Source organism: Pelodiscus sinensis, chromosome 3, assembly GCF_052426305.1.
Source record: "Pelodiscus sinensis isolate ZL-2025 chromosome 3, ASM5242630v1, whole genome shotgun sequence".
NCBI lineage: Eukaryota > Metazoa > Chordata > Testudines > Trionychidae > Pelodiscus > Pelodiscus sinensis.
Window position 1 is genome coordinate 14,877,880 of NC_143054.1, and position 21,456 is coordinate 14,899,335.

Below are 21,456 nucleotides of genomic sequence, written 5' to 3' on the forward strand. Positions count from 1 at the left end.
ATATATCCCTTCTCATTGTGGAGGTTATCAACAGTGGTGCTGCCTGATAGAGTGGGATGGCCCTTTAAGGGAGCTGGCCTTAGGCCAAACTGACTAATTTGCAACATCCCATGTGATGGAAAATGGGTTTGAGGCTAAAGAACAGGTGAGAGACTGTAGGTCATCTGGTAATCAGATAAGAAAACCAGTAAACAGCTCAGTTTGTTAGACAAACCTGCAGGGAGCAGGAAGACACTTGCAAGAGACACAGAAAAGGACCTGTCCATATACAAAGTAGGTGGAACACCTGGCTAGAGGTACATGCTGAATGGACAGGTGGAAGAGACTTAGTAGAAGGTAGGCACGAGAACCAGACTTAGCAGTGTAGATTTGTGATGGATTGTTAAGGTTTTGAACAGTAAACCTATCTTTGAGGAAAGAGAGTGAAATTCTGCTGCTGTTGGGAGTTTTATTTGATGCTTTACATGGTCCTCTTGTGAATTTTGTGGTACATACACTGGATGGAGCCAGTCATAACCCACTGTACAGGTATTAGATAGCAATTTTTTATCATTATCAACCATGGATTGATTGAAATTTGAAGACAAAAGATGAATATTAACCCCCTCACCCAATGCCTTGCCCTTCTTGTATAAAATATTCTAATTTATAGTAACAAGAGAGGCTGTCAAGCTTCCTAAATAAGTTCTGATAAAAGCAGGCAGCTTTTCAGTACATTTTCAAATACTTTCTGCTTTGAGGCAAATTTATATATAATTTACCAAAACCTAATGTGCATCAAAACATGTTGAAAAAGATGGGGGAAAAATAGGTCCAGACCTCCCAGTTGTTGTCAACTTTGTTAGTTTTTAACTTATCTTTCATTCATCATGTCAAATAGGGAGAAAATACTTTTGCCTGAAACTCAAGGGTAATTCACAGCTGCTGCCAGGCAACAGATTGCTGCTTCTTGCCTTCCTGAAGGACAACCAAAATGTCAATTGGCGGATTATGGTGTACATCTCCTTGATGTGGGTTGGCTGCTCCAGATCCTGGTTGTATCAGCATCACAGCTGAAACAGATCATGGTCCCCCCCCCCTCCCCCTTCTGTGCTCTCTTAGGAACCAGGAGTAGTACAAGTGTGTTGCTAAATATACCATAACCCAAGTTCTTTAAACTAATTACAGCTTTTCCATCAAAGCTTAAAAAATTGGCCTGAAAAAGTAATAATGGGAATTGTAGGGTATCTCTGAAAATTATTTCACTGATTTTAGATGCCCGTCTTTGGCAACCTGCACTTGGAAAATACTGCTTGATGCAAATAAATGGAATTACTATTTTTAGTCTTTGTTGAAGCACAGTAGTTTTTTATAAAGTTTTTAAGTGAGCACAATCAGTCCTACTTAGGGTAACTTAAAATCCCAAAAGTTAAGCTACTGTACTTTGGTTAGTCTAGTGGGGAGTAACATTTGGATTAATATTTTTGTGGGATATTTAAAATAATCTCACAGAATAGTAGTTTTATGTGAATTCTAGATTAATAGATGATTCTCTATTAAAAATACAGTAAATAAAGCACAAGTGAGCTGACAAATCCTATTTGCCAGGTTATGCTAAGATCAGAGGTACTACTGCACAAACAAGGATGTGAATAATTAAGTTAATTTCAAATAGTGGATACAGAGGAAAAAAGTGAAAGTGTATTTCATGGCTGGCACAGTGGTGATGACACTGAGGGTACCTTGGCATATGCTGGTCAGCAATTGTGGAAGGATCTCTTTTGCTCCTAGCACAGTGACAGCTTTTCCTTTTGAACCTATAAGATACTTACCTATGCAGGTAAACATCCTGAAGAAAGGCAGACATCCAAGTGAGCTTAGCGATGCCTGGCTAGTCGAGTGCCAGCTGGCAATAGGCTTTCCCTGCAGGTTTGAGTCTTGTTTTGGTCACACTGCCCTGACATCATGTACTTGTGGTGCTAGGTTGTTTCCATGTGGTAACATTATTGTGTGAATGTGGAAGAGAGCACAGGATCATAGGCTTACCCTGTCTACGGAGCCTGCATAGTGTAATATAGTAAATCTGTGTGCCAGTGATGTAGTGCCACATTAAAAAATACAGGCAAAAATATTTGTGCGATTGAAAAAAGACCAGGGAAAATATTTTGGAGCTTGTGAGACATTCCAAATGTTGGATGCTAAAAGGAGAAGTAAAATGTGGTGGGCAGCTTAGTGATCCTAGAACTGCAGAATAACTTGTTGATACATAATTCCCGAGTTTACTTTAACATGGTAAGTAGAAGTTACTAAACAATTCAGTTGTATATTGATGAAGTCTTTTGTTTCTTGCTCTTTATAGAGTAGTGATGTGTTCACTACACTTGGTGGAATACAATATTTAGGTACATTACACCTCCTTTTGTAATTAATCACATGTAATGAGATGCAGCTCCATAATTCTATAAATTTCCTGTGAAGGGTTTATACATAGGCTGCACTTTTGTGTATGTGTATGATGTTACTTAATTCCTTTAGAAATGCATGGTTTTCCAACCTCAAAAAGTTTCAGGAACTCCTTATCTGAATATTCTTTAAGTAGGATATTGTGCCTTTAAAAAAACAAAAACAAAAAACAAAAAAAACCCAAACATTTGGGTCTGCTGTTTAATCCAGTCATGCCCTTTTTCATGATGATTATTTAAAATTGAGGACTCTATACAGCTCTTTGAGAATCCTTAACTTGAACTCTGATATGTTATTAAAACAAACATTAAATGTACCTATGACTTTTTTTTGGGTTGTTTTTTTATTTTGTTTTAGCATGACATTTTCCTATTGAAAAAAATCGAGTTGCATTGTGGAAGATCTACATACACACCAATGGAAACTTACTATATAGGGAAAGAAGAGATACCATACATTTAACAATATACATAAAGAAAATAGAGTGTGTGGGCAATTTGGGTGGATGACCTTTCTCTCGTGTCTTTCAATGGTTATCTTGGGTGTTATTTGTAACAATAGTCAGTTAAAAATATGACTTTTTAAACTTGAATTCCTTCCAGCATCTGCAATTCCCGAAATTTGATTAGTTTGTTCTATACTTTGCTGTTTTAGCAGCAAGAATTTTTTTCAACAAATTCTTTGACTACCGAAAGAGCTGCCCAATATTTAAAATATAGCAGAATTAAGAAACATCTGATTTAATTACTCTGAATTGAATGATTGCTACTTTTCACAGTAGTAGTAAAACTAGTTTGATCATTTGCTCAAGGCAGTAGTCTGAGGGAGGAGCAACAGATGGATTTATTAGCAGTTTCTGTGAGTTAAGGTAGACAAGTTTACTGAATAGATTGAGGTGATACTTTGGCTATATAAACATATACACTTTTTAAAGTATGTCTCTGGTGTGCACCATTTGCTTTAGTAGCTCACTTTGGTGGACAAATCTACAGCCAAACTTAGTTGGAGAAGATGTTTTTTTCCCCCTGCGCAGGTGCGTGCAGCTGCCTTTACAAACTTAGTACTGAGTCAGATACCTTTTCAGGTTAATACATGAACTTTGGTCTGTACAGCATTTTTCTTCCTCCCCCCAAAACAAAACAAAATACTGGGTGTGTTCAAGCAAATATGTCTTTGGAAACGGTAAGGTCATTTATTTCTTGATCTCACTTCTCTTCCAATGAAATATTTTAAGACTTTTTAGTGGGTTTCAGGAGTGATTAACTATGTAGTTTTGCTGTAATTCAGGCTTAAATATTTGATTTAAATCCGTATGCTGTTTAAAATATTGTACTCACTGTAATCCTAGGAAGTGTTTATGTTCATTTTCTGGGGTTCTGAGAGGTTCATTTTAAAAAATATTGCTGTTAGGTTTCTATGTATTGGGTCAGTTCACTTTTTTTGTAGTATATTTGCATACTTAAGAACTTTAGTGAACTGTGATATTGGTCTGAAGGAGATTGCATTTTAAAAGGAGTGATTTATTGATGTTTCTAGAGACAACATTTTTTCCGCATTTTGTGATCTGGAAGTTTACTAGACTTTTCTTTAAAAAAAAAATCATTGGTCTTTTAAAAAAAAAAAAAAAAAATAAGTGTCTTGGAATTACAGTGTAAGACAGAGATGATCTGCACTTTTTTCAAATGTTGTATGTTATGACATTTTAAGTAAACCTTCATTGGTAGTATATTGTTAAATATGACTCTGAGTGTGGTGATAGTCAAAGCAAAACAGAAGTCTCAGCTGAGAAGTGTTTTCAAATATAATGTCTCTTCTATAAATCTCTTCTTTAAAAATAGAAAATTGAATTTACCCAGAGCTTGAAACAGGAAGTCTGGGATAGAGGGATTATGAACATGCTGGACCAGAGTATGACATCCTTTTCTAGGTTGTTTTGCTAATGTATTCCATTAAAGTTAAATACAGGAGCAGACGTTTTAAAAAAAATAAGGGGTCTTCTCAGTATGGTGCATACACTTATTTTTATATTCTAATTTCCTACAAAGATTTTAATGTATTCAAGTGGCAAAAAGAATCCCCTTAAAACCTCTTAAAAATCTATCTTGAGATGCAAGAAAGTATACTGTAAAGGAAGTTTCCTACGTGCTTTTTATGATGATATTTGTATGACAGCACACATGGAGAGTATGTGTCTAACTGAAATGTTTTTCATGATTTAAGGTTGAAAATAGGAGTGTTAGAAATCAGTTATTTAAATAATTGTGTAATGACTACTACATTTCTTAGTGGTTACTAGGTGTCCCCCCCCCCCCTTGGGGGAGGGGCTGGCAGTCAGTGTGGTCCTGGCCGCACTCCTGGGGAGCCCCCTGTTACCCTGCGCTGTTGCCTCTATCAGATACAGTGGGATGCCAGAACAGCCTCTTCCGTGGGGAGCTTGGGCTCCCCTATGGTCAACTCTGGCACCATTGTTTTCACTGGCAATGATCTTGCCTTCAAAAATCGCCAACATTTTTGGCACCAGTGGAGCCAACTACTTTGGGAGTCCTGGTTCCAAGTAGGGATGTTAGATAGTGATTAATTTAATAATCATGTAACTGCATCAAATTTTAGCAGTTACACAATTATTCAGTAGTCCCTGGAGGCGGGGCCAGCAGCCAATGCACTTCCAGCTCTTGGCCCCACTCCCGGGGAGCCCCCTGCTAACCTGTGCTGCTGCCTATATCAGTTACAGTGGGCTGCCAGCAAAGCCTCTGTGAGGAGCTCAGTTTCCCTTCAGGCAGGGGCAACAGGCGGGAGCTGGTCTCCCTGCTAGGACACCCCATAGACAGGGGCTGCTGGATCCAATGCGAGCTGTGACTGAGCAAGCCCAGCTCCTGCTAGATCCAGGAGATACCCACTGTTACGCTTCTTCATTTTAAATGTAGTAGGAGCCAGGCATGCAGGCAGCCTTGCTCTTACTACATTCAAACTGCAGATACACAGGTCCCAGGTCACCTGGGACTGAGCAATCCTTCCCTTATCAACTCATTATGTACTTGATTAACATTTTATCTATTACACGATGAGTAAATTACTCGCCTTTTAACATCCTTAGTAGGTAACATCTTCCAACAAGACCTGTTTTGTGCAATGTGGCCTGGGATGCACAGATCCTAGGAAGCAGACCCACCCCATGAATGCTGCAATAAAAGGCTTTGATGGGGAAAGAGACATCGGTAAACGAGCCTTGCTAAAATTTAGGACCCAGTTACTTTAATCTTCTCTAAGGACATTGAGTAAGGAGATGATGTGGGTATGTTTATGGGCAGTGTTTTGCTTATTTTGTAGTTAGGCACATATCCCATGAATTACAACTCACAGGATACACATCTATAGTTACAGCTTAAAAAATGAGAATAAATGAATACCCTGCCTTGTATAATAAATTCAAATATGTAACTCTTCTAATGTTACCCAAACACAGTTGTCACATTATTTCTAGCATTTTTAGTACAAACTTGGAGCATGCCATGTACAGTTATTTTTGTATTTCCAGGAAATAAATGTTCCTCTTTAGAAGGAGTTTCTGCTGACTCTAATACATTTTTCTATAGTTACATTTTACTCAAGTTTTGAATAAAGAATTTTGCAGACTGAAATGTGAAGGTGGAAACTTGCATAGAGAACAAGAGGATCTATTGCTTTCTGGATTTATATTTGTGTACAAATAGAGAAATTTGCTCTGAGAAACAGATTTAATACTAATGCCCCTCTCCCCCCATTTTCGGCTCTGCAGCCAATAAGATTATAAACCAGTCAGTTAAGTTTGCTCATCAATGCAATATTATTGCTATTATTTTAATGGGGAAAGAGCCACTAAAACATGTGACAAACAGGAATTAGTTATTGAATGTGTAGTGTCATTCACCTGCACTTCCTGCTTAAGAGAATATTTTAAGCTGCTTGACAACTTTATCAATTTTAAATATCGATCTGCTTTTCATTGGATACTATTTAAAGTGGACTACTTAGACATCTCATTAGAATGTTCTTTGTGTAAAATACCAAAAAAATCTCAGTTCGTCTTTCAAATTTTGTTGGGCCTGGTTCTGTTTTCATGATTGAGCTTTTTGTTTTTATTGCATGGAATTGTAGTTAAGTTGTTGATAGTTGGAAGAGGAATTGACAGCTATTAACTGTATACTGTGTCTGTTGTGTGTGTATGAACAGAAATGTGTGTATATAAATCATGGAGCGTGTTACAGAGATATTGTTAATATATTTGACTAAGGAAAATTTTTATATTGTTTATAAAAATTAGTGATGGCCAAACCCATAGCTTGCAGAGGAAGGGAATGGGAGTCACTCCCAATCTTAAGACTTTTTATGCCAATAGGCAGTCTGTAGCATGGGTTGGTTTGTGTCTATGATAAAATTTTGAGGTCTGTGGTGGTGGCTCCATATCTGCCTTTCTCCCCCCTCACTGGCAGCTGAATCCATGACTTCCAACCAGCCCATTGGCCGGGATTGGGAACCATGGCCAGTGGTGTCTGCAGACAGAGGCAACTGTGCCTGATGTGAGGCTGTAGCCTCATCTCTTTGGCAGTAGTAGCAGGGAGCTTTTTCAGGGAGTCACCAAAGGTGAGCCCCTCCCAAGAATTTGGTTCTCCCTGGCCGTTGCTTGCAACAGACCCCCTTTCCCCCCGATGGCCAGAGCATGGCCTGTGGTAGGGATGCCCTGGTCAGAAGGCAGGGGAGATTCCCACCTACCCTTGGATAACCTTTGTCTGAAGGAGGCATGCCCTAGTCTAAGTGAGGGGAAGGGGTCCTGCTCCACTGTGAGACTCCCTCTCCACTTCCTAGATTTGTTAGAAAGAAGGAAATGTAATTAGAATCAGGCCTTTCACTGACTATATCCGGACTGAATTTGTGTAGTTTTTTTTTTAGAAATATAACTTAAAAATAACACTTGATATGAACATGCAATTCATGTCCAATTGCTTTTTTTATTTAAAGAAAACCATAGTAAAGCATATTTAAACAAGAATAATAAAGTATCAGAGGGGTTGCTGTATTATTCTGGCCTGCGTATTTACACCTGCCTCTGGAAATTTCTACTCATTCATCTGACGAAGTGGATCTTTGCCCATAAAAGCTTATGCTCCAACACTTCTGTTAGTCTATAAGGTGCCACAGGACTCCTCGCCGCAATAATAATGTAGTGAGCTTTTGTTGGTAAAACCCACTTCATCAGATGAGTTGGAGTAGAAATGACAATCTGGGGCTATGTATAAAAGCAAAAGAAGTTACCTATGGTTCTCAACCTATTTATCATTGTGAACCACATTTGGAGCTCTCTGTGTTGTATGTGGGCCACATATATACATACACACACATACTCTACCGAATGACCCTGAGGATGTTACATGTGCTGCAGCTGTGTTCTCACTGGGCAGCCGGTGGTCTGTGGTCTGCAGATTGAGAACCACATCCCCAGAGCCACACACTTGTTCTGAGTCAAGCTTCCTTTCAGCCCTCTTTGTCTCTTTGTCTCTCTCTCTGCACATACTGTATTTCAGTGGCTTGTAATCTGTGTTCTGTAGACATTTGTGAAACTGCAGACTATGTCTGATTTCCAAGAAGTCTGCACCTTCTGTCAAAATTTTTAGGGGGGAGGGGTTGATCTAAATGGAAGACTGAAAACCACTGGTGTAATCCATTCAGCATCATGAGCCTTAGGCGCAAACCTAACTGAAGAAGTGAACTATTTTGCTAATAGTAAAGGGGCAGTGGGTACCATGCACTTTCTGAGGGCAAACCTTACGTGAGTTAGAACCTTGTATTATGATCGAAGTAGGGATGTAATAGTGCACTCAGTGTGACGTAGCAGTACTGTCTGGGCCTCACACAGATAGACAGTAAAAGTGGATCCCCTTCCTGAAATAAAGCAGCTTTATTTTCAGTGTATAAACAGAGATTGGGACAATTTCCCTCACCCGTATAATATTTCTCTCTCGTGTCAGGTCCACAATTTACAGCAGAAAGTAAGTGGAAAAAATGCCTCCTAAGAAGATATGAGGAGGAATGTGCTGTGATAGGACAGTACCTGATTTTCAGGGTTACATAGTTACCCTAATACAGAATTTTTAACATCCATATTCTGGAGTTTATTTATAAGTTGAATTCTATCTACAGTAAACTTCCGATAATCCGGCACCTTTAGGACCCAGGGGGTGCCGGATTATCAGATATGGTGGACTATCGGAAGGGGAGGATATGAGGGGTCTGAGGTGGGGTGGGGGGATGACACCCCAGACCCCTCATAGCCCTCCCCTTCTGATAGTCCGGCTCTGCCCCAGGCGTCCCCATTCAGTCGCTGCTGGTCAGTTTCAGCAGCGGCTGAATTGGGGATGCCTGCGGCAGAGCAGGTGGGGTGTAGCCGGGTTGGTCCCGCAGCACTGAGGGGCGACGCTACGGGACCAACCCGGCAGCACCCCAGCTGCTCTGCCCCAGACGTCCCCAAGAGCAGCTGGGGTACTGCTGGGTTGATTCCCGCAGCCCTAAGGGGCAGCGCTATGGGACCAACCTGGCAGCACCCCAGCTGCTCTGCCCCCAGCTTCCCCGATTCAGCTGCTGGTAAGTTTCAGCAGCGGCTGAATTGGGGAAGCCGGGCACAGAGCCACTCCAGTTGTCTGCTGCCTGGAGCACTTCCGGCACCATTGGGAACCCGGACCATCAGGAGTGCCGGAGCATTGGATGCTGGACCAGTAGAGTTTTACTGTACTTAGGTTTGAATAAAGATCTTAACTGGCTAAAGCACTACAAAGGCAATTTCCCTGCCTTTGATAGTCACATCTCCATTTGACGTGCTTTGAATAAGACTCATCCACCCTTACTTAATTAGCTTCATTAACATTGGTTCTCCAATTGACAGGTAATTTCTTTTGCCTTTATGTATACTCCGGATTCTGTAATTTCCACTCAAGCTCTTCTGATGAAGTGTTAGCTTATCTTCTGTTTCCTCCTATTTAATGTATACATTATTGCATCTTGACATAAACTAAGACTGGAAGTTCTGTGGGGCAAGGACAAGCTCTCTCACTGCATGGTATATAAAATGAGTCTCTGGTTGAAGTTTGTAGGAACTGCTGTAATATAAATGATGAGAGTAGTTGATATGGAAAATATTCTAAAAATGTTCTGCTTCACACTTTGCTTTGAAACACTGACCTCTGTGGAAGCATAAATGTGTTGTAATGCAGCTTTTATGTTGATTTCCCCAGATTTCAGTGCTTGCAGCTGTTTGTGTATAGAGATAGGAGAATTCAGAACATCTATTTTCCTGCTACTAGATACTGGGGATACCTCAGTTTACCTATCTGGAAATTTGATTTAACAGCTAATTTAGAAGAGGGTAGAGTGGATTCGTGTTAGAGTACTTGAATGACACATGTTGTTATATAACTGGCTAATGTTTTTTTTCAGATACAAGCCCTTTACACTATGGAGCAAAGGGTACTTGAGTCTACAGAATATGGAATGTCTCAAAGAACCCTATGATTTTTTCATAACTTAAATTATTCCTCAGTTTTGTAAATCTGTTCTGCCTTTTTTCTACTAGGAAGTTAAGAAGGATCCAGAACCTAAGGAGGATGATTTGCCAATCAAGAGGGAGAGACATGGAAATGTAGCAAGCCTTGTGCAGCGCATGAGCACCTATGGTTTTCCAGCAGGAGGATTTCAACCCCATCCTCAATCCAAAAGCTTAAAAAAGAGTATGTATCTCCCACTTCCCTTGCTTTATATAAAGCACCTAAGATCAATGGCTTACAATACTTGTTGACTCACCACTTTCACTTAGTGTTGCTTGAGGTTTTTTTAGGGCCTGTGGAAACCTGGGGGATTGGTGAGGCACTTTACTGCAGTTACTGTCGGGTTATATCTGAGCAGAATTTGGTCCTTTGACTTCCTTATGGTTCCCTGGATGTAGCGGTGCTGTAATGAGGACTGTAGGAACGGCAAACTATCACTTTAAGAGTCAGGAAGGAGAGTAAGGAGTCAGAAGAGGGGAGTGACAGATTTCAGGGTCCTGCTGCACCAGTTAGGGAGCTTTGTAGGGAAGGGTATCAGAGGGGTAGCCGTGTTAGTCTGAATCTGCAAAAGCGACGAGGAGTCCTTTGGCACCTTATAGACTAACTGAAGTGTAGGAGCATAAGCTTTCGTGGGCAAAGACCCACTTCATCAGATGCATGCATGCATCTGACGAAGTGGGTCTTTGCCCACGAAAGCTTATGCTCCTACACTTCAGTTAGTCTATAAGGTGCCACAGGACTCCTCGTCGCTTTTGTAGGGAAGGAATACTCTGCTCAAATGCTGCCTGCAGATATGTGCACAAGGGATATATTTTATTCTGTAGAAGTCACAGATACAGTAAAAGCAGAATTTGGCCCACTGTAAAATTCAGAAACTACAGAATGTTATGTTTTGTTAACCATAAAATTCAACAACAGCAAAAAACCCTTTGGTGTTCTGCCCTTTTGCTGCTCCTTGAGTGGAACTCTGACTGCAGCAACATAATACCTGGAGGGCAGAGTGGTTCACTAGCATAGTCAGGTGTTGGTCATCTTGCATTTTCTAGATCATTTTCAGCCCTGGACACTATTATCCCTTACTTGAGGAAGGAGAACTCAACCAAATTTGTGATGTGATCATCATTGTTAGTTTTGTTTGAGCAATCCAATTCATTTTCCTGTGTCTAACAAAGGAAATGGGTGTTCAGTGGATCTCCTAGCTTGGTTTCCTTTTAATGTTTTATGTATCTAGTCATGTGTAGAGTGGTATAAAAATGCTTTATAGCACTGTAAATTTGCATAGTGCTGTACAAACATGTCATGTTCCCTTCCGTAGGGAGTTTGTAATATAAGGTAGAAGAAACAAATGTATGACACAGGTCAGCAGTTGTTAGGGGCTGGTGCAAGAGTTAGATGTCAGATATGACTAATATCCACCATCCTTGCCCATGGAGAATTTGTTCCAAGAATCCTTTGGAAAGTAATGTTAAAATTGCTTTCAAGAGAGTCCTAATATATTTCTGGATCTCTACAGCCTTCAGATGCTTGACTCTCATCACAGTGAAGGTGGAGTGCCTTACAAAAGGTGAGACATTGTGAGAGACATAATTTTGATCAGGAGGAAATTCTTATAGCTGTCTCCGTAGCAGCCAGCATAAATCTTGTTGCTCTTGATGGAACTTAAAAATTCCTTGCTGAAAGTGTTGTTGTATCCTGGAAATCTGCTTTTCAGAGAAGCCTTGTCTTATATTCTGAAGTCTCTTAGAATTCCACGCTCATGTAGATACTTAAGAGATGTTTCTAGGGTCATTTCTTTTGACAAGGCAAATCTTGATGGGGAATCTGTGGCTTTCTCATAGGATAACAGAGTGTCCCTCTCCAGTTCATTTCTTCTGTTTGGTAAGATTGCTAATGCCTGCATCTTCAAAGAACTATCAGGTTGAGAAGACCCATTCAAGAGTGTTCTCTCTCAAGTAGTCTAAGGAAGCCTTTTTTTCTGACCATAAAGAAGACCACAAGGTTCTCTGTGATGCAGATATGACTTGATCTTTTGACTTTATATTGGGGATGTAAATGACTAATTGACTAGTCGCTCCCTCCCCTTCCTTGCTGCCTTTATCACAAAGAGGCAGCAAGGGTGGTGGTGGTGGTGGGGGGAGAGCAGGGTATGTTGTGGGAAGCCAGCTTAAAAGCTGGTTTTCCTCCAGCTCTATGGGACAGGGTGTGGTGCAGCGGCAGCTCTTCCTCTTTGAAATGGCTGGGGCTCATGCGCATTTCAAAGATTGAAACATCATGTGGAGCCTCGGGCCAGCGGGGGACTCGGGGTCCCCTGCTGGCCTTAGGCTCCGTGTGGCGATTTTGTTTTGAAATGCACAAGAGCCCCAGCTGGGCTCTTATACATTTCAAAGAGGAAGTGCCGCTGCTGTGCCTCTGCCTTCTCTCACGGAGCTGGAAGTTGGGGGAACTGGCTTTTAAGCTCTCCTCTCTCCCCCCCCCCCCCCCCCCCCCCCAGCGACTTCTCTTCTTCCTCCATGCGGAAGCCATTTGGGGCTGTTGTGCATTTCAAAGTGAAAGTGCTGCATGAAGCCTGGGGTCAGCACAGAACTCCCTGCTAGCCTCAGGCTCCGTGCGGTGTTTGAATCTTTGAAATGTACATTTCAAAGGAAGAACGTGTGCTAGTCCATATTGACTAACTGAATAGTTGATGGAAATCCCATCGACTATTCAATTAGTTAGTTAATCGATATTTAACATCCCTACTTCATATTTCCTGGATTGTAGACTCTCCTCTGCTAATTAACTCAAGCCCACTAACGTAAAATGGCAAAACTCCTTTCTCCTTTTCATCTAGTATGAATTCTATCAAATTGTAGGTATTACCAAAACCTAATTTATGGGCAGCACAATTAATCTCAGCTCCTACTGGTTTTGGAGAATTTTTCAGGTGGCTTAATATGAGGTGTCATTAGAAATTTTTTTGGAACAAATTGACAAATGAAACAGTAATAAGTCACCAGGACCAGATAGAATCCACATAATAGTTCTGAAGGAACTCAGATATGGAATTTCAGAACTGCTGACTCTAGTTTGTAACCTATAATTTAAATCTGCTTCCTCCAAATGACTGGAGGATAGCTAATGTGGCAGCAGTTATTAAAATCGGCTCCAGAGACTATCCTGGCAATTACAGGATTACTGAAGCCTGACTTCAGTACTGGGCAAATTGTGTTGAAGCTAAAATAAAGAGCAGAATTGTCAGACGCCTATATGAACACAGTTTGTTGAGAGAGAGTCAACATGGTTTTTGTAAAGGGAAATCATCACTCACTGGTCTACTAGAATTTGTTGAGGGGATCAGCAAGCAAGTGGCCAAGAAAGATCCAGTGGATATAGTGCATTTATGTCTTCAGAGAGCCTTTGATAAGGTCCCTCACCAAAGGCTTTTAAGCAAAATAAGCTGTCATAGGATAAAGCTCCTCTCATGGATTGGTAACTGGCTAAAATGTAGGAACAAATAGTTTTCCAAGTAGAGAGAGGTAGGAACAAATAGTTTTCCAAGTAGAGAGAGGTAAATAGTGGTGTCCCCCAGAAATCTGTACTGGGACCAGTTCTAGTCAATATATTCATAAATGACCTGGAAAAAGGAGGTAGTTGTGGGGCAGGCTTTGTTCTCTCAGGCAGAGTAGAATGTAGCCTGCTTAGTGATTAATTGTTCCCATTGTTTTTGAATTTCTCCAGGAATATAGAACAGGTGTAAAAGCTTTAGTGCTCCTTTACATGTCCAGTGTGGTGCAAAGGACAGAATGGCCTTATAAATGGTTATGGTCTTTAGTGATTAGAACTGAACTATATTTTTGGACTGAAAAATGTCCTATCAGAATGTCCTTCGTAAACCTCTTTGCTACTGACCTATCTAGAGATGGTTAGTAGCCAATATAATGTGTGAGTCTGTTTCCATAGCCTTCACTGGCTGTTCAGTTCCTTTGAGGTAACCCTGAACATATGGGTGCATATATTTGTTGTCTAATAACTTGAAATAAAGGGTCACACATTACTATTAGGAAAGGGGGTTGGTGATTTTTCTCCAGTGTCCCCCACTCCCATTCTCCATTTGTTGTACTGTAGTTTAAATAAAAAATTGAAACCAGTATGATGATATTGCAGCATTTGACACACAAAAGATGCAGAATTTTAAAATACTGTGCACAATTTTTTTTAACTTTTTGGCACAGAATTCACCCCAGAGTATATAGTAGACCACAAACTGAATACGAGTTGTCAGTGTGATTAGTCTTTTTTGGAGCTGCATATGATTTGGGAAGGAGGAGGAGAAAGGGGCGCTCCACTTTGTTAGAATGTTGCTGCCTCTTGATCACATTGGGGAATAGCTCATCAGGTCGACATCCCTTCCTTCAGTTGCCCGCAGTCACTCTTCCTCTTTCTTTGGGCCTGCTTTGTGTTCGTAAATCAACCCTCCAGCCGGGCCTCTGTGCGTTTTCCCTTTCTGGGGTATTGAAGCCATCTCCTTCAGCCATCCTGGTCATTCTTCCCATTCACTGCTGCGTAGTGCTGCTCCCTCGTGGCTGTCAGGGAGTTTAGGCCTGTCATCTAATCTGGGTTCCAGCTCAGGGATCCTCTAAGTAAGCAGTCAAGACCTGTTCCCCCTTAGGCCTTATTGCCTTTCCCTGAGCTTTGTCCTACCTTCCTGGCTTCCCCTCCTTTCTGGTTTGCTGGCCTAAACCTACATCCCTTTTCCTAGGGAGTGACTGCAGAGTTTTCCCGCTGTCCCCTTTCATCTTACAGTTCTCTGTCTTTGTAAATCCTAGGCCTGTGGTCACCAACCAGTAGATCGCGATCTACCGGTAGATCTCAGGGGCTCTAAGAGTAGCTCTTGAGCCCTCTCTGAACTGCACACCTGCTCAGTACATTTACATTAGATTTCCTCATTTGAGGAGCAGCTACTCACCGAGCAACAACACAGGTGAGTAGCTGCGAGGAATGGTGGGAGCTGGGAGGTCGGGAGGGCTGAAACACCCCAGCAAGCTGACTGTGGCTTTCAGCTGAAAGCGGCTGCCCCACGCACAAGCTGATCAGTGGCTTCTCCTCTGCGCCTGTCCATGTGGAGCTTGGTGCACTCTGGCTGAGCGCCATGGCCAGCTGTCTGGGCAGCCACTTCTCTTCCCTCCAGCCCGGCTGCCCTGCGCTCAGCCCATGGAGGCTGCGTCTAGCTCCAGCTGTGCTGGAGCAAGCTTCCCAGGCTGAGCGCAGGATCACAGATACCCATCTGATGGACTGTATACGACTAACAATCTCAGACTACAATCCAGACTTCAAGATGCTGGCAGATACTGTTCAGTCACAGGTGTCACACTGAGACTTTGTTATTGGAAGAAAACATATATAATTATGAATACTTGATTTTAGATTTACAAAATAGCAGAGAACAAAATGTATAATTGTAAATGCTTCATTTGACATTTAAATAGCATGAATTAAAAACAGACCATTTATTTCATAACTATAAACATGTGATTTTAATTTTATATATTGCATAATTTAAAAATAAACTGTTTAACAGAGTGTATAAGGGCTGGGGATAGCAAGTGATGGACAGGAGAATAGAGAGGGCAGGGCTTCAAGGAAGGGGCGGGACGGTAGCTCTTCGCCTGTACTGAGACTTAAAAAGTGATCTTGGGTGTAAAAAGGTTGGAGACCACTGTCCTAGGCCAACTCATTCCTCCCCAGCTGGGTTCCCTCACTCAGTCTGTGGATTAATTAACCACCTGAATCCTGTTAGCTGTGTCCTGCTGGTTCTGTTAGCTTCTGTCTAAGTGTTCATTAACCCTTTCAGGTCAAGTGTGAGGTGAATACCCCAACACAGTATATTAACAGGAGTGCTGTATGTGAGACACCGGAGGTAATTATTCTGTTCTCTTCAGTACTGGTGAGATCCCAGCTAGGGACCTAAAAGAAAAGTTTAAAAAAAGAAAAGTTTAAAAAGTAACTGTGTAACTGTTAAAAATCCTAGTGGTTACACCGTTACATGCGTTGTAAGCTGGCTCCTGGTGTGCACTTGCTGCTGGCTCCATTCCTGGAGAGGTAGCTGTGCTGTGGGCACTGCATTATAAACTTTTTACTGTAGAGCCTACACTGCAGAGCGACACGCAGCTCCCTGGGAGCCGATGCATGACAGAGCCAGCTTACACACACTGATTCCTAGGTGCGGGCCCTGCTCCCGGGAGCTGGCTGCCATCCTGCACTGTGTGTTCTGATATAGAGCCAGCATGTTCCAGGAGCTAGCTTCTAAGCCACCTTTTGGCATGCACTGGCTGCGGGCCTTGCTCCTGGGGAGCTGGCTATGCTGCAGACTCTGCAGTATAAGCTTTATACAGCAGAGCCCACAGCACTGGGTGACCTATCAGCTCCCTTGGAGCAGACCTGGGAGTTGACATGTAGCCGTAATGAAAATTGATAACCTGATGCTTATCTGTTACCTTTTAAATGGCTACAATTTTATATCCCTTTTCCTAGCTGAGAGTTACTATAGGAAGAATGTGGACAAATTGGAGAGAGTCCAGAGGACAGCAACAAAAATCATTAAAGGGTTAGGAAACTTGACCTATAAGGAAAGCTTAAAAAACTGTTTGTAATTAAATTTGAGGAAAAAAAGACTCTGGCAACCTGTAAGTCTTTCAGTATGGTAATAGTCTTTTTGAGGATGGTGATCCAGTTAGATTTCAGTTAGATATTAGGAACATCTTTCTAACTATAAGGGTAGTTTAAGACCTGAAATAGGTTTCCAAAGGAGGTTGTGGAGTCCCTATTTTTTGAAACACTTAAACAAGGAGAGCCAACACCTGTCAAGGATGGTCTAGATTTTCTTAACCCTAACATAGCTAAGGGGGCTGGAATTAATGACTTCTTAAGGTCCCAATTCCAACACTACATTTCTATGATTCTAAGTTCCATCAGGAAATCCTAATTGAGTATGCATCTAGGGCAAAGTGTTCCTATAGGAGCTATGAACATAGCAACTGCAGTCTCTCATTCTGTCCTCATCCAGGTGCCATCCTAAAATATATGTGGATCTCTGGAAACTTCCTTTTGGGGAAATGCTGTTCAATTTTCACAGGGTTTTCAGGTGCCTTATGACTCAGCTTAATGGATTTTTTGTGGACATTGCTGGAGTTCAGTGTCCAGACTCACATCACAATTACAGGAGAAAATAACTATGGATAACTTGGTTTTCCTGCTGTATCAGTTTAGATCAGTGGTCCCCAACCTTTCGAGGTTGTCGGGCGCCAGGGGGCGTGGCCGTTCACCCGCTGGGCGCCAGGGGGCGGGGACACTTGCGCCCCGGGGGCGGCCCCCCCCATAACCGCATGCCCGGGGGCGGCCCCCCCCATAGCTGCATGCTCGGGGGCGGCGCTCCCCCCGCCATGCGCCGCGCGCCCGGGGCCGGCGCTCCCCCCGCCATGCGCCGCGCGCCCGGGGCCGGCGCTCCCCCCGCCATGCGCCGCGCGCCCGGGGCCGGCGCTCCCCCCGCCATGCGCCGCGCGCCCGGGGCCGGCGCTCCCCCCGCCATGCGCCGCGCGCCCGGGGCCGGCGCTCCCCCCGCCAAGCGCCGTGCGCCCGGGGCCGGCGCTCCCCCCGCCAAGTGCTGCGCGCCCGGGGCCGGCGCTCCGCCCGCCATGCGCCCAGTGCCAGGCCAGCCCCGAGCACCTGGCGGGCGCATGGAAATCGTGTTGGGGACCACGGGTTTAGATAATCATCCTGTGTCAAAGCTGAGTGGAAGACAAGTGCTTCTTACAAGTCATAGTGTTAAATAAACTCTTGGTGACTAAGTAACAGTATGCCTTCCCTCAAAGGAATTTAGTCCTTCTCTGAGCATAGCTGTTACTGGGTCTCTTAAGCCACCACCTTGTATATCTTACTATCCTAAGAACATAAGAACAGCCATACTGAGTCAGACCAAAGGTCCGTCTAGCCCAATATCCTGTCTTCTGACAGTGGCCAGTGCCAGATGCCCCAAATGGAATGAACAGAACAGGTAATCCTTACGTGATCCCTCTCCTGTCATCCATTTCCAGCCCCTGACAAAGGCTAGGGACACCGTTGCTTGGCTAATAAGTACTGATGAACCTAACCTCCATGAATTTATCTGGTTCTTTCTTGGACCCTGTTAGAGTTCAGGTCTTCACAACCTCTCTGGCAAGGAATTTCACAGGTTGACTGTGCTGCGTGAAGAAAAACATCCTTTTATTTGTTTTAAACCTGCTACCTCCTAATTTCACCTAGTGACTCTGAGTTTCTATGTTAACTGTCTTTAACTTTTTTACTGCCAGACTGTCTAGACCTTTGTGAAGTTGTTCAAAGGAGAGAATCTCAATTTAATTAAAAGAGCTCAAATGTATTTTGACTTTGCATTGCTCTCTGATGGCATGTGTTCTTCATCATTGCTTCTCTTACCCAATGAAGTGAAGTTGTTAGAATAATAGCATCATAGAATCCTAGGGCTGAAAGAGACCTTAGGAGGTCATTGAGTCCAGCCCCCTGCCCAAAGCAGGACCAGTCCCAACTAAATCATCCCAGCCAGGGCTTTGTCAAGCCCAGACTTAAAAACCTCTAGGGATGGAGATTCCACCACCTCCCTAAGTAACCCATTCCATTGCTTCACCACTCTCCTAGTGAAATATTTTTTCCTAATATCCAACCTAGACCTCCCCCACTGTAACTTGAGACCATTGCTCCTCGTTTTGTCATCCGTCGCTACTGAGAACAGCATCTCTTCATCCTCTTTGGAACTTCCCTTCAGGTAGTTGAAGGCTGCTACCAAGTCCCCTCTCACTCTTCTCTTCTGAAGACTAATTAAGCTCAAATCCTTACATGGTAATATGCTAAAGAATCTGCAGATCAAGCAAAGAGTTCTTTTGTGAGACAGGATCATGCTTGGGGTCATATTATTTAAGACGGTCTATTGTACTAAGTTAAAATATTTTTGAAATTGAGCAAAATGTCATCAACATTCACATAGTAGTATCTTCCATCCTTGGAAGACTGTAATACATGTGAATAATGTGTATGGCTATAAAATGTTAGAATAAAGGCTAATTTTAACTAAAAATTTAGTCCTGTATTTCCTATCTATGACTTTTTACTGGTGAAATAGCTCTCAAGATGAGTGGAAACTTTTTTTTTCTCAGAGCAACTTTTTGTCCCTCCCCTCTCTGTCAGTGCTTCCCTTCAGGAGCCAAGTCAGAAGATGGGAGCTGGGTTGAGCTGTGGACCGGGATTGGGGGCCATATTGTTCAGGCAAAACAAATACTATAATTACCCTCAAATTAATTCCTAACATGATGCATGTATCATCAAGAAGCGCTCCCTCTGCATCTCATTTGGGGGCTGATCTGGGCTCTGCTGCGCCTACCTGAATGTTCCTCCATGCCCCTGTGAGGGGTGTTCCCCAGAGTTTGGAGACCGCTATTACAGTAATGATTCATCTAGGAAATTACATGAAGTTCTAGTACACCACCAAAACACAACAAACTGCTCCCTTCTATACCAATTAGCCTCTTTAGCTCTGTACCATTAAGTGGAGTGGTGGAACTATGTAGCATTGACCACACATTCAACTAGTTTCTTTAATTCTTGCTGGCCCCAGTTCCTGACCAATGGTGCTCACAAAGCACATGTAGTCACATGCCCTCATTCTGACAGGAGGGCAACTGAAGCTGCCTGGAATGATAGCGCCAAGGCAGGAGAGGCCAACAAGGTTCTTGTACATTTCAGTAATCAGTAAGTAGCACAAGAACACTCATTGATTGGGATGCATGTGGGTATCTTTTAAACACATTCTTGGGCTAAACCATAACCTATTTCTGGCCAATGGGGTATATGTGCTGGTACCCATGGCACAGATTTGCTGGGGCACTGAATTGGTAGGGAAATAGGGCAGATTAGGGAAGATATTTTAGCAAGTAACACAGAGTATACAGATCTTGAACATATTGCTTATTTGTCTTCTCTATCAAATTATAAATGTTTTCCTATGGAGTTGTATGTCCCTTCATGTAATAGGTTATCAGTCCTAGTTGGGAATTTTGGGCAGTTCTGTACTCTAAGGCCACTTTTAGATCATTTCAACAGGAAAACGAACTTTTAAGGTTTTATTTTCAAGTCACATAGCTTTTCTCCTTCTGAGATATAGAGGTAGGGATAGGCAAGTGTAGCAACTGTGTACTTTAGAAACCAAAAGGCAACGTGTATCATGTAAATAAAGATTGTTGCCCCATGGCTTTAATATGCTGTCTTAAATTTGGTCTTGGTGTCAGGAATTGTTTTTCTGTGGTGACAGTGTCCATCAGTAGGAGGGCAGTACTAGAATACAAATAATAATAAAATCATCAAATGTAAAGCTGGAAGGGATCTTAAGAGGCCATAGTTTTAGTCCATTCTATTGAGGCAGGACCAAGTATATGTAGACCATACCTGACAGGTGTTTGTCTAACTTGTCCTTAAAAACCTTTTATTATATGGTTTCCCCAACTTTCCTTTTAAACTGTTTCCTGTTAACCATCCTTATAGTGGGAAAGTTTTCTTCAATATCTAACCTAAATCTCCTTTGCTGCAGATTAATCTTATTACTTGCTCTACCTCAGTAGATACGGAGAACTGGTCACCGTCCTCTTTATAACAGCTCGTCACATCTCTGAAGGTTGTTAGCAGGTCCCTCTCTTAGTTGTCTTTTCTCAAGACTAATCATGCCCATTTTTTTTAAACATTCTCTTATAGGTCAGATTTTTCTAAATCTTTTTTTCCCCCCTTTAACTCTGGATACACTCGCCTGTTTGTCCACATTTTTAAAGTGTGGGGCCCAAACCTGGACGCTGTACTCTAGCTGAGGCATCACCAATGCTTAGTAAAATAGGACAGTTACTTCCTGTATCACATATACAACACTGCTGCTAATATTCATTCAAGCATGAAATATTCATTCAAGGTGGAAATTGCCTTAGAAAATTTACGCTGAAAAACTTTCAGTGGAAAAGAAGAAACCATCAAGACATCTACAGTAGTGTCATTTCAATATTAATTTGAAAAACTATAATCTTGAGATGTACAAATTTGGTTTGTGGAGCTAGTGCAAGCTGCTTGAGATTTACATAAGAACGGCCATACTGGGTCAGATCAAGGTCCATCTAGCCCAGTACAGTAGACTTCCGATAATCCAGAACCTATGTGACTTAGGTGGTGCCGGATTATCAAATATGCTGGACTATCAGGAGGTACTATAAGCTGCTTATATATATACTGTATACTTTATATACTGTATATAAAGTGTTCGTAACCCTTTTTATTATACATACTGTATACAGTATACTGTAATATTTTAGTTTTTTAAAGCCTTTTTTTACCCTTTTTGCTCAGTTCAGCTGCTGCCTCTGTTACCTTGTGACTCATTTTT

General features: G+C 42.2%; 1 protein-coding gene across 6 annotated transcripts in view; it reads left to right on the forward strand.

Moving 5' to 3' along the window:
• Window positions 1–21,456, forward strand: part of CD2AP (CD2 associated protein) — a 141,818-nt gene that overhangs the window by 40,082 nt on the left and 80,280 nt on the right. For 5 of the 6 annotated variants that reach the window (XM_075923393.2, XM_075923392.2, XM_075923389.2 and 2 more), the window contains exon 3: window positions 10,043–10,196. In XM_075923393.2, coding sequence (XP_075779508.1) covers window positions 10,043–10,196 — 154 coding nt within the window. Of the gene's footprint in view, window positions 1–3,361; window positions 3,625–10,042; window positions 10,197–21,456 lie in introns of those variants that run through there. The other variant, XM_014572297.3, reaches the window with a different exon arrangement.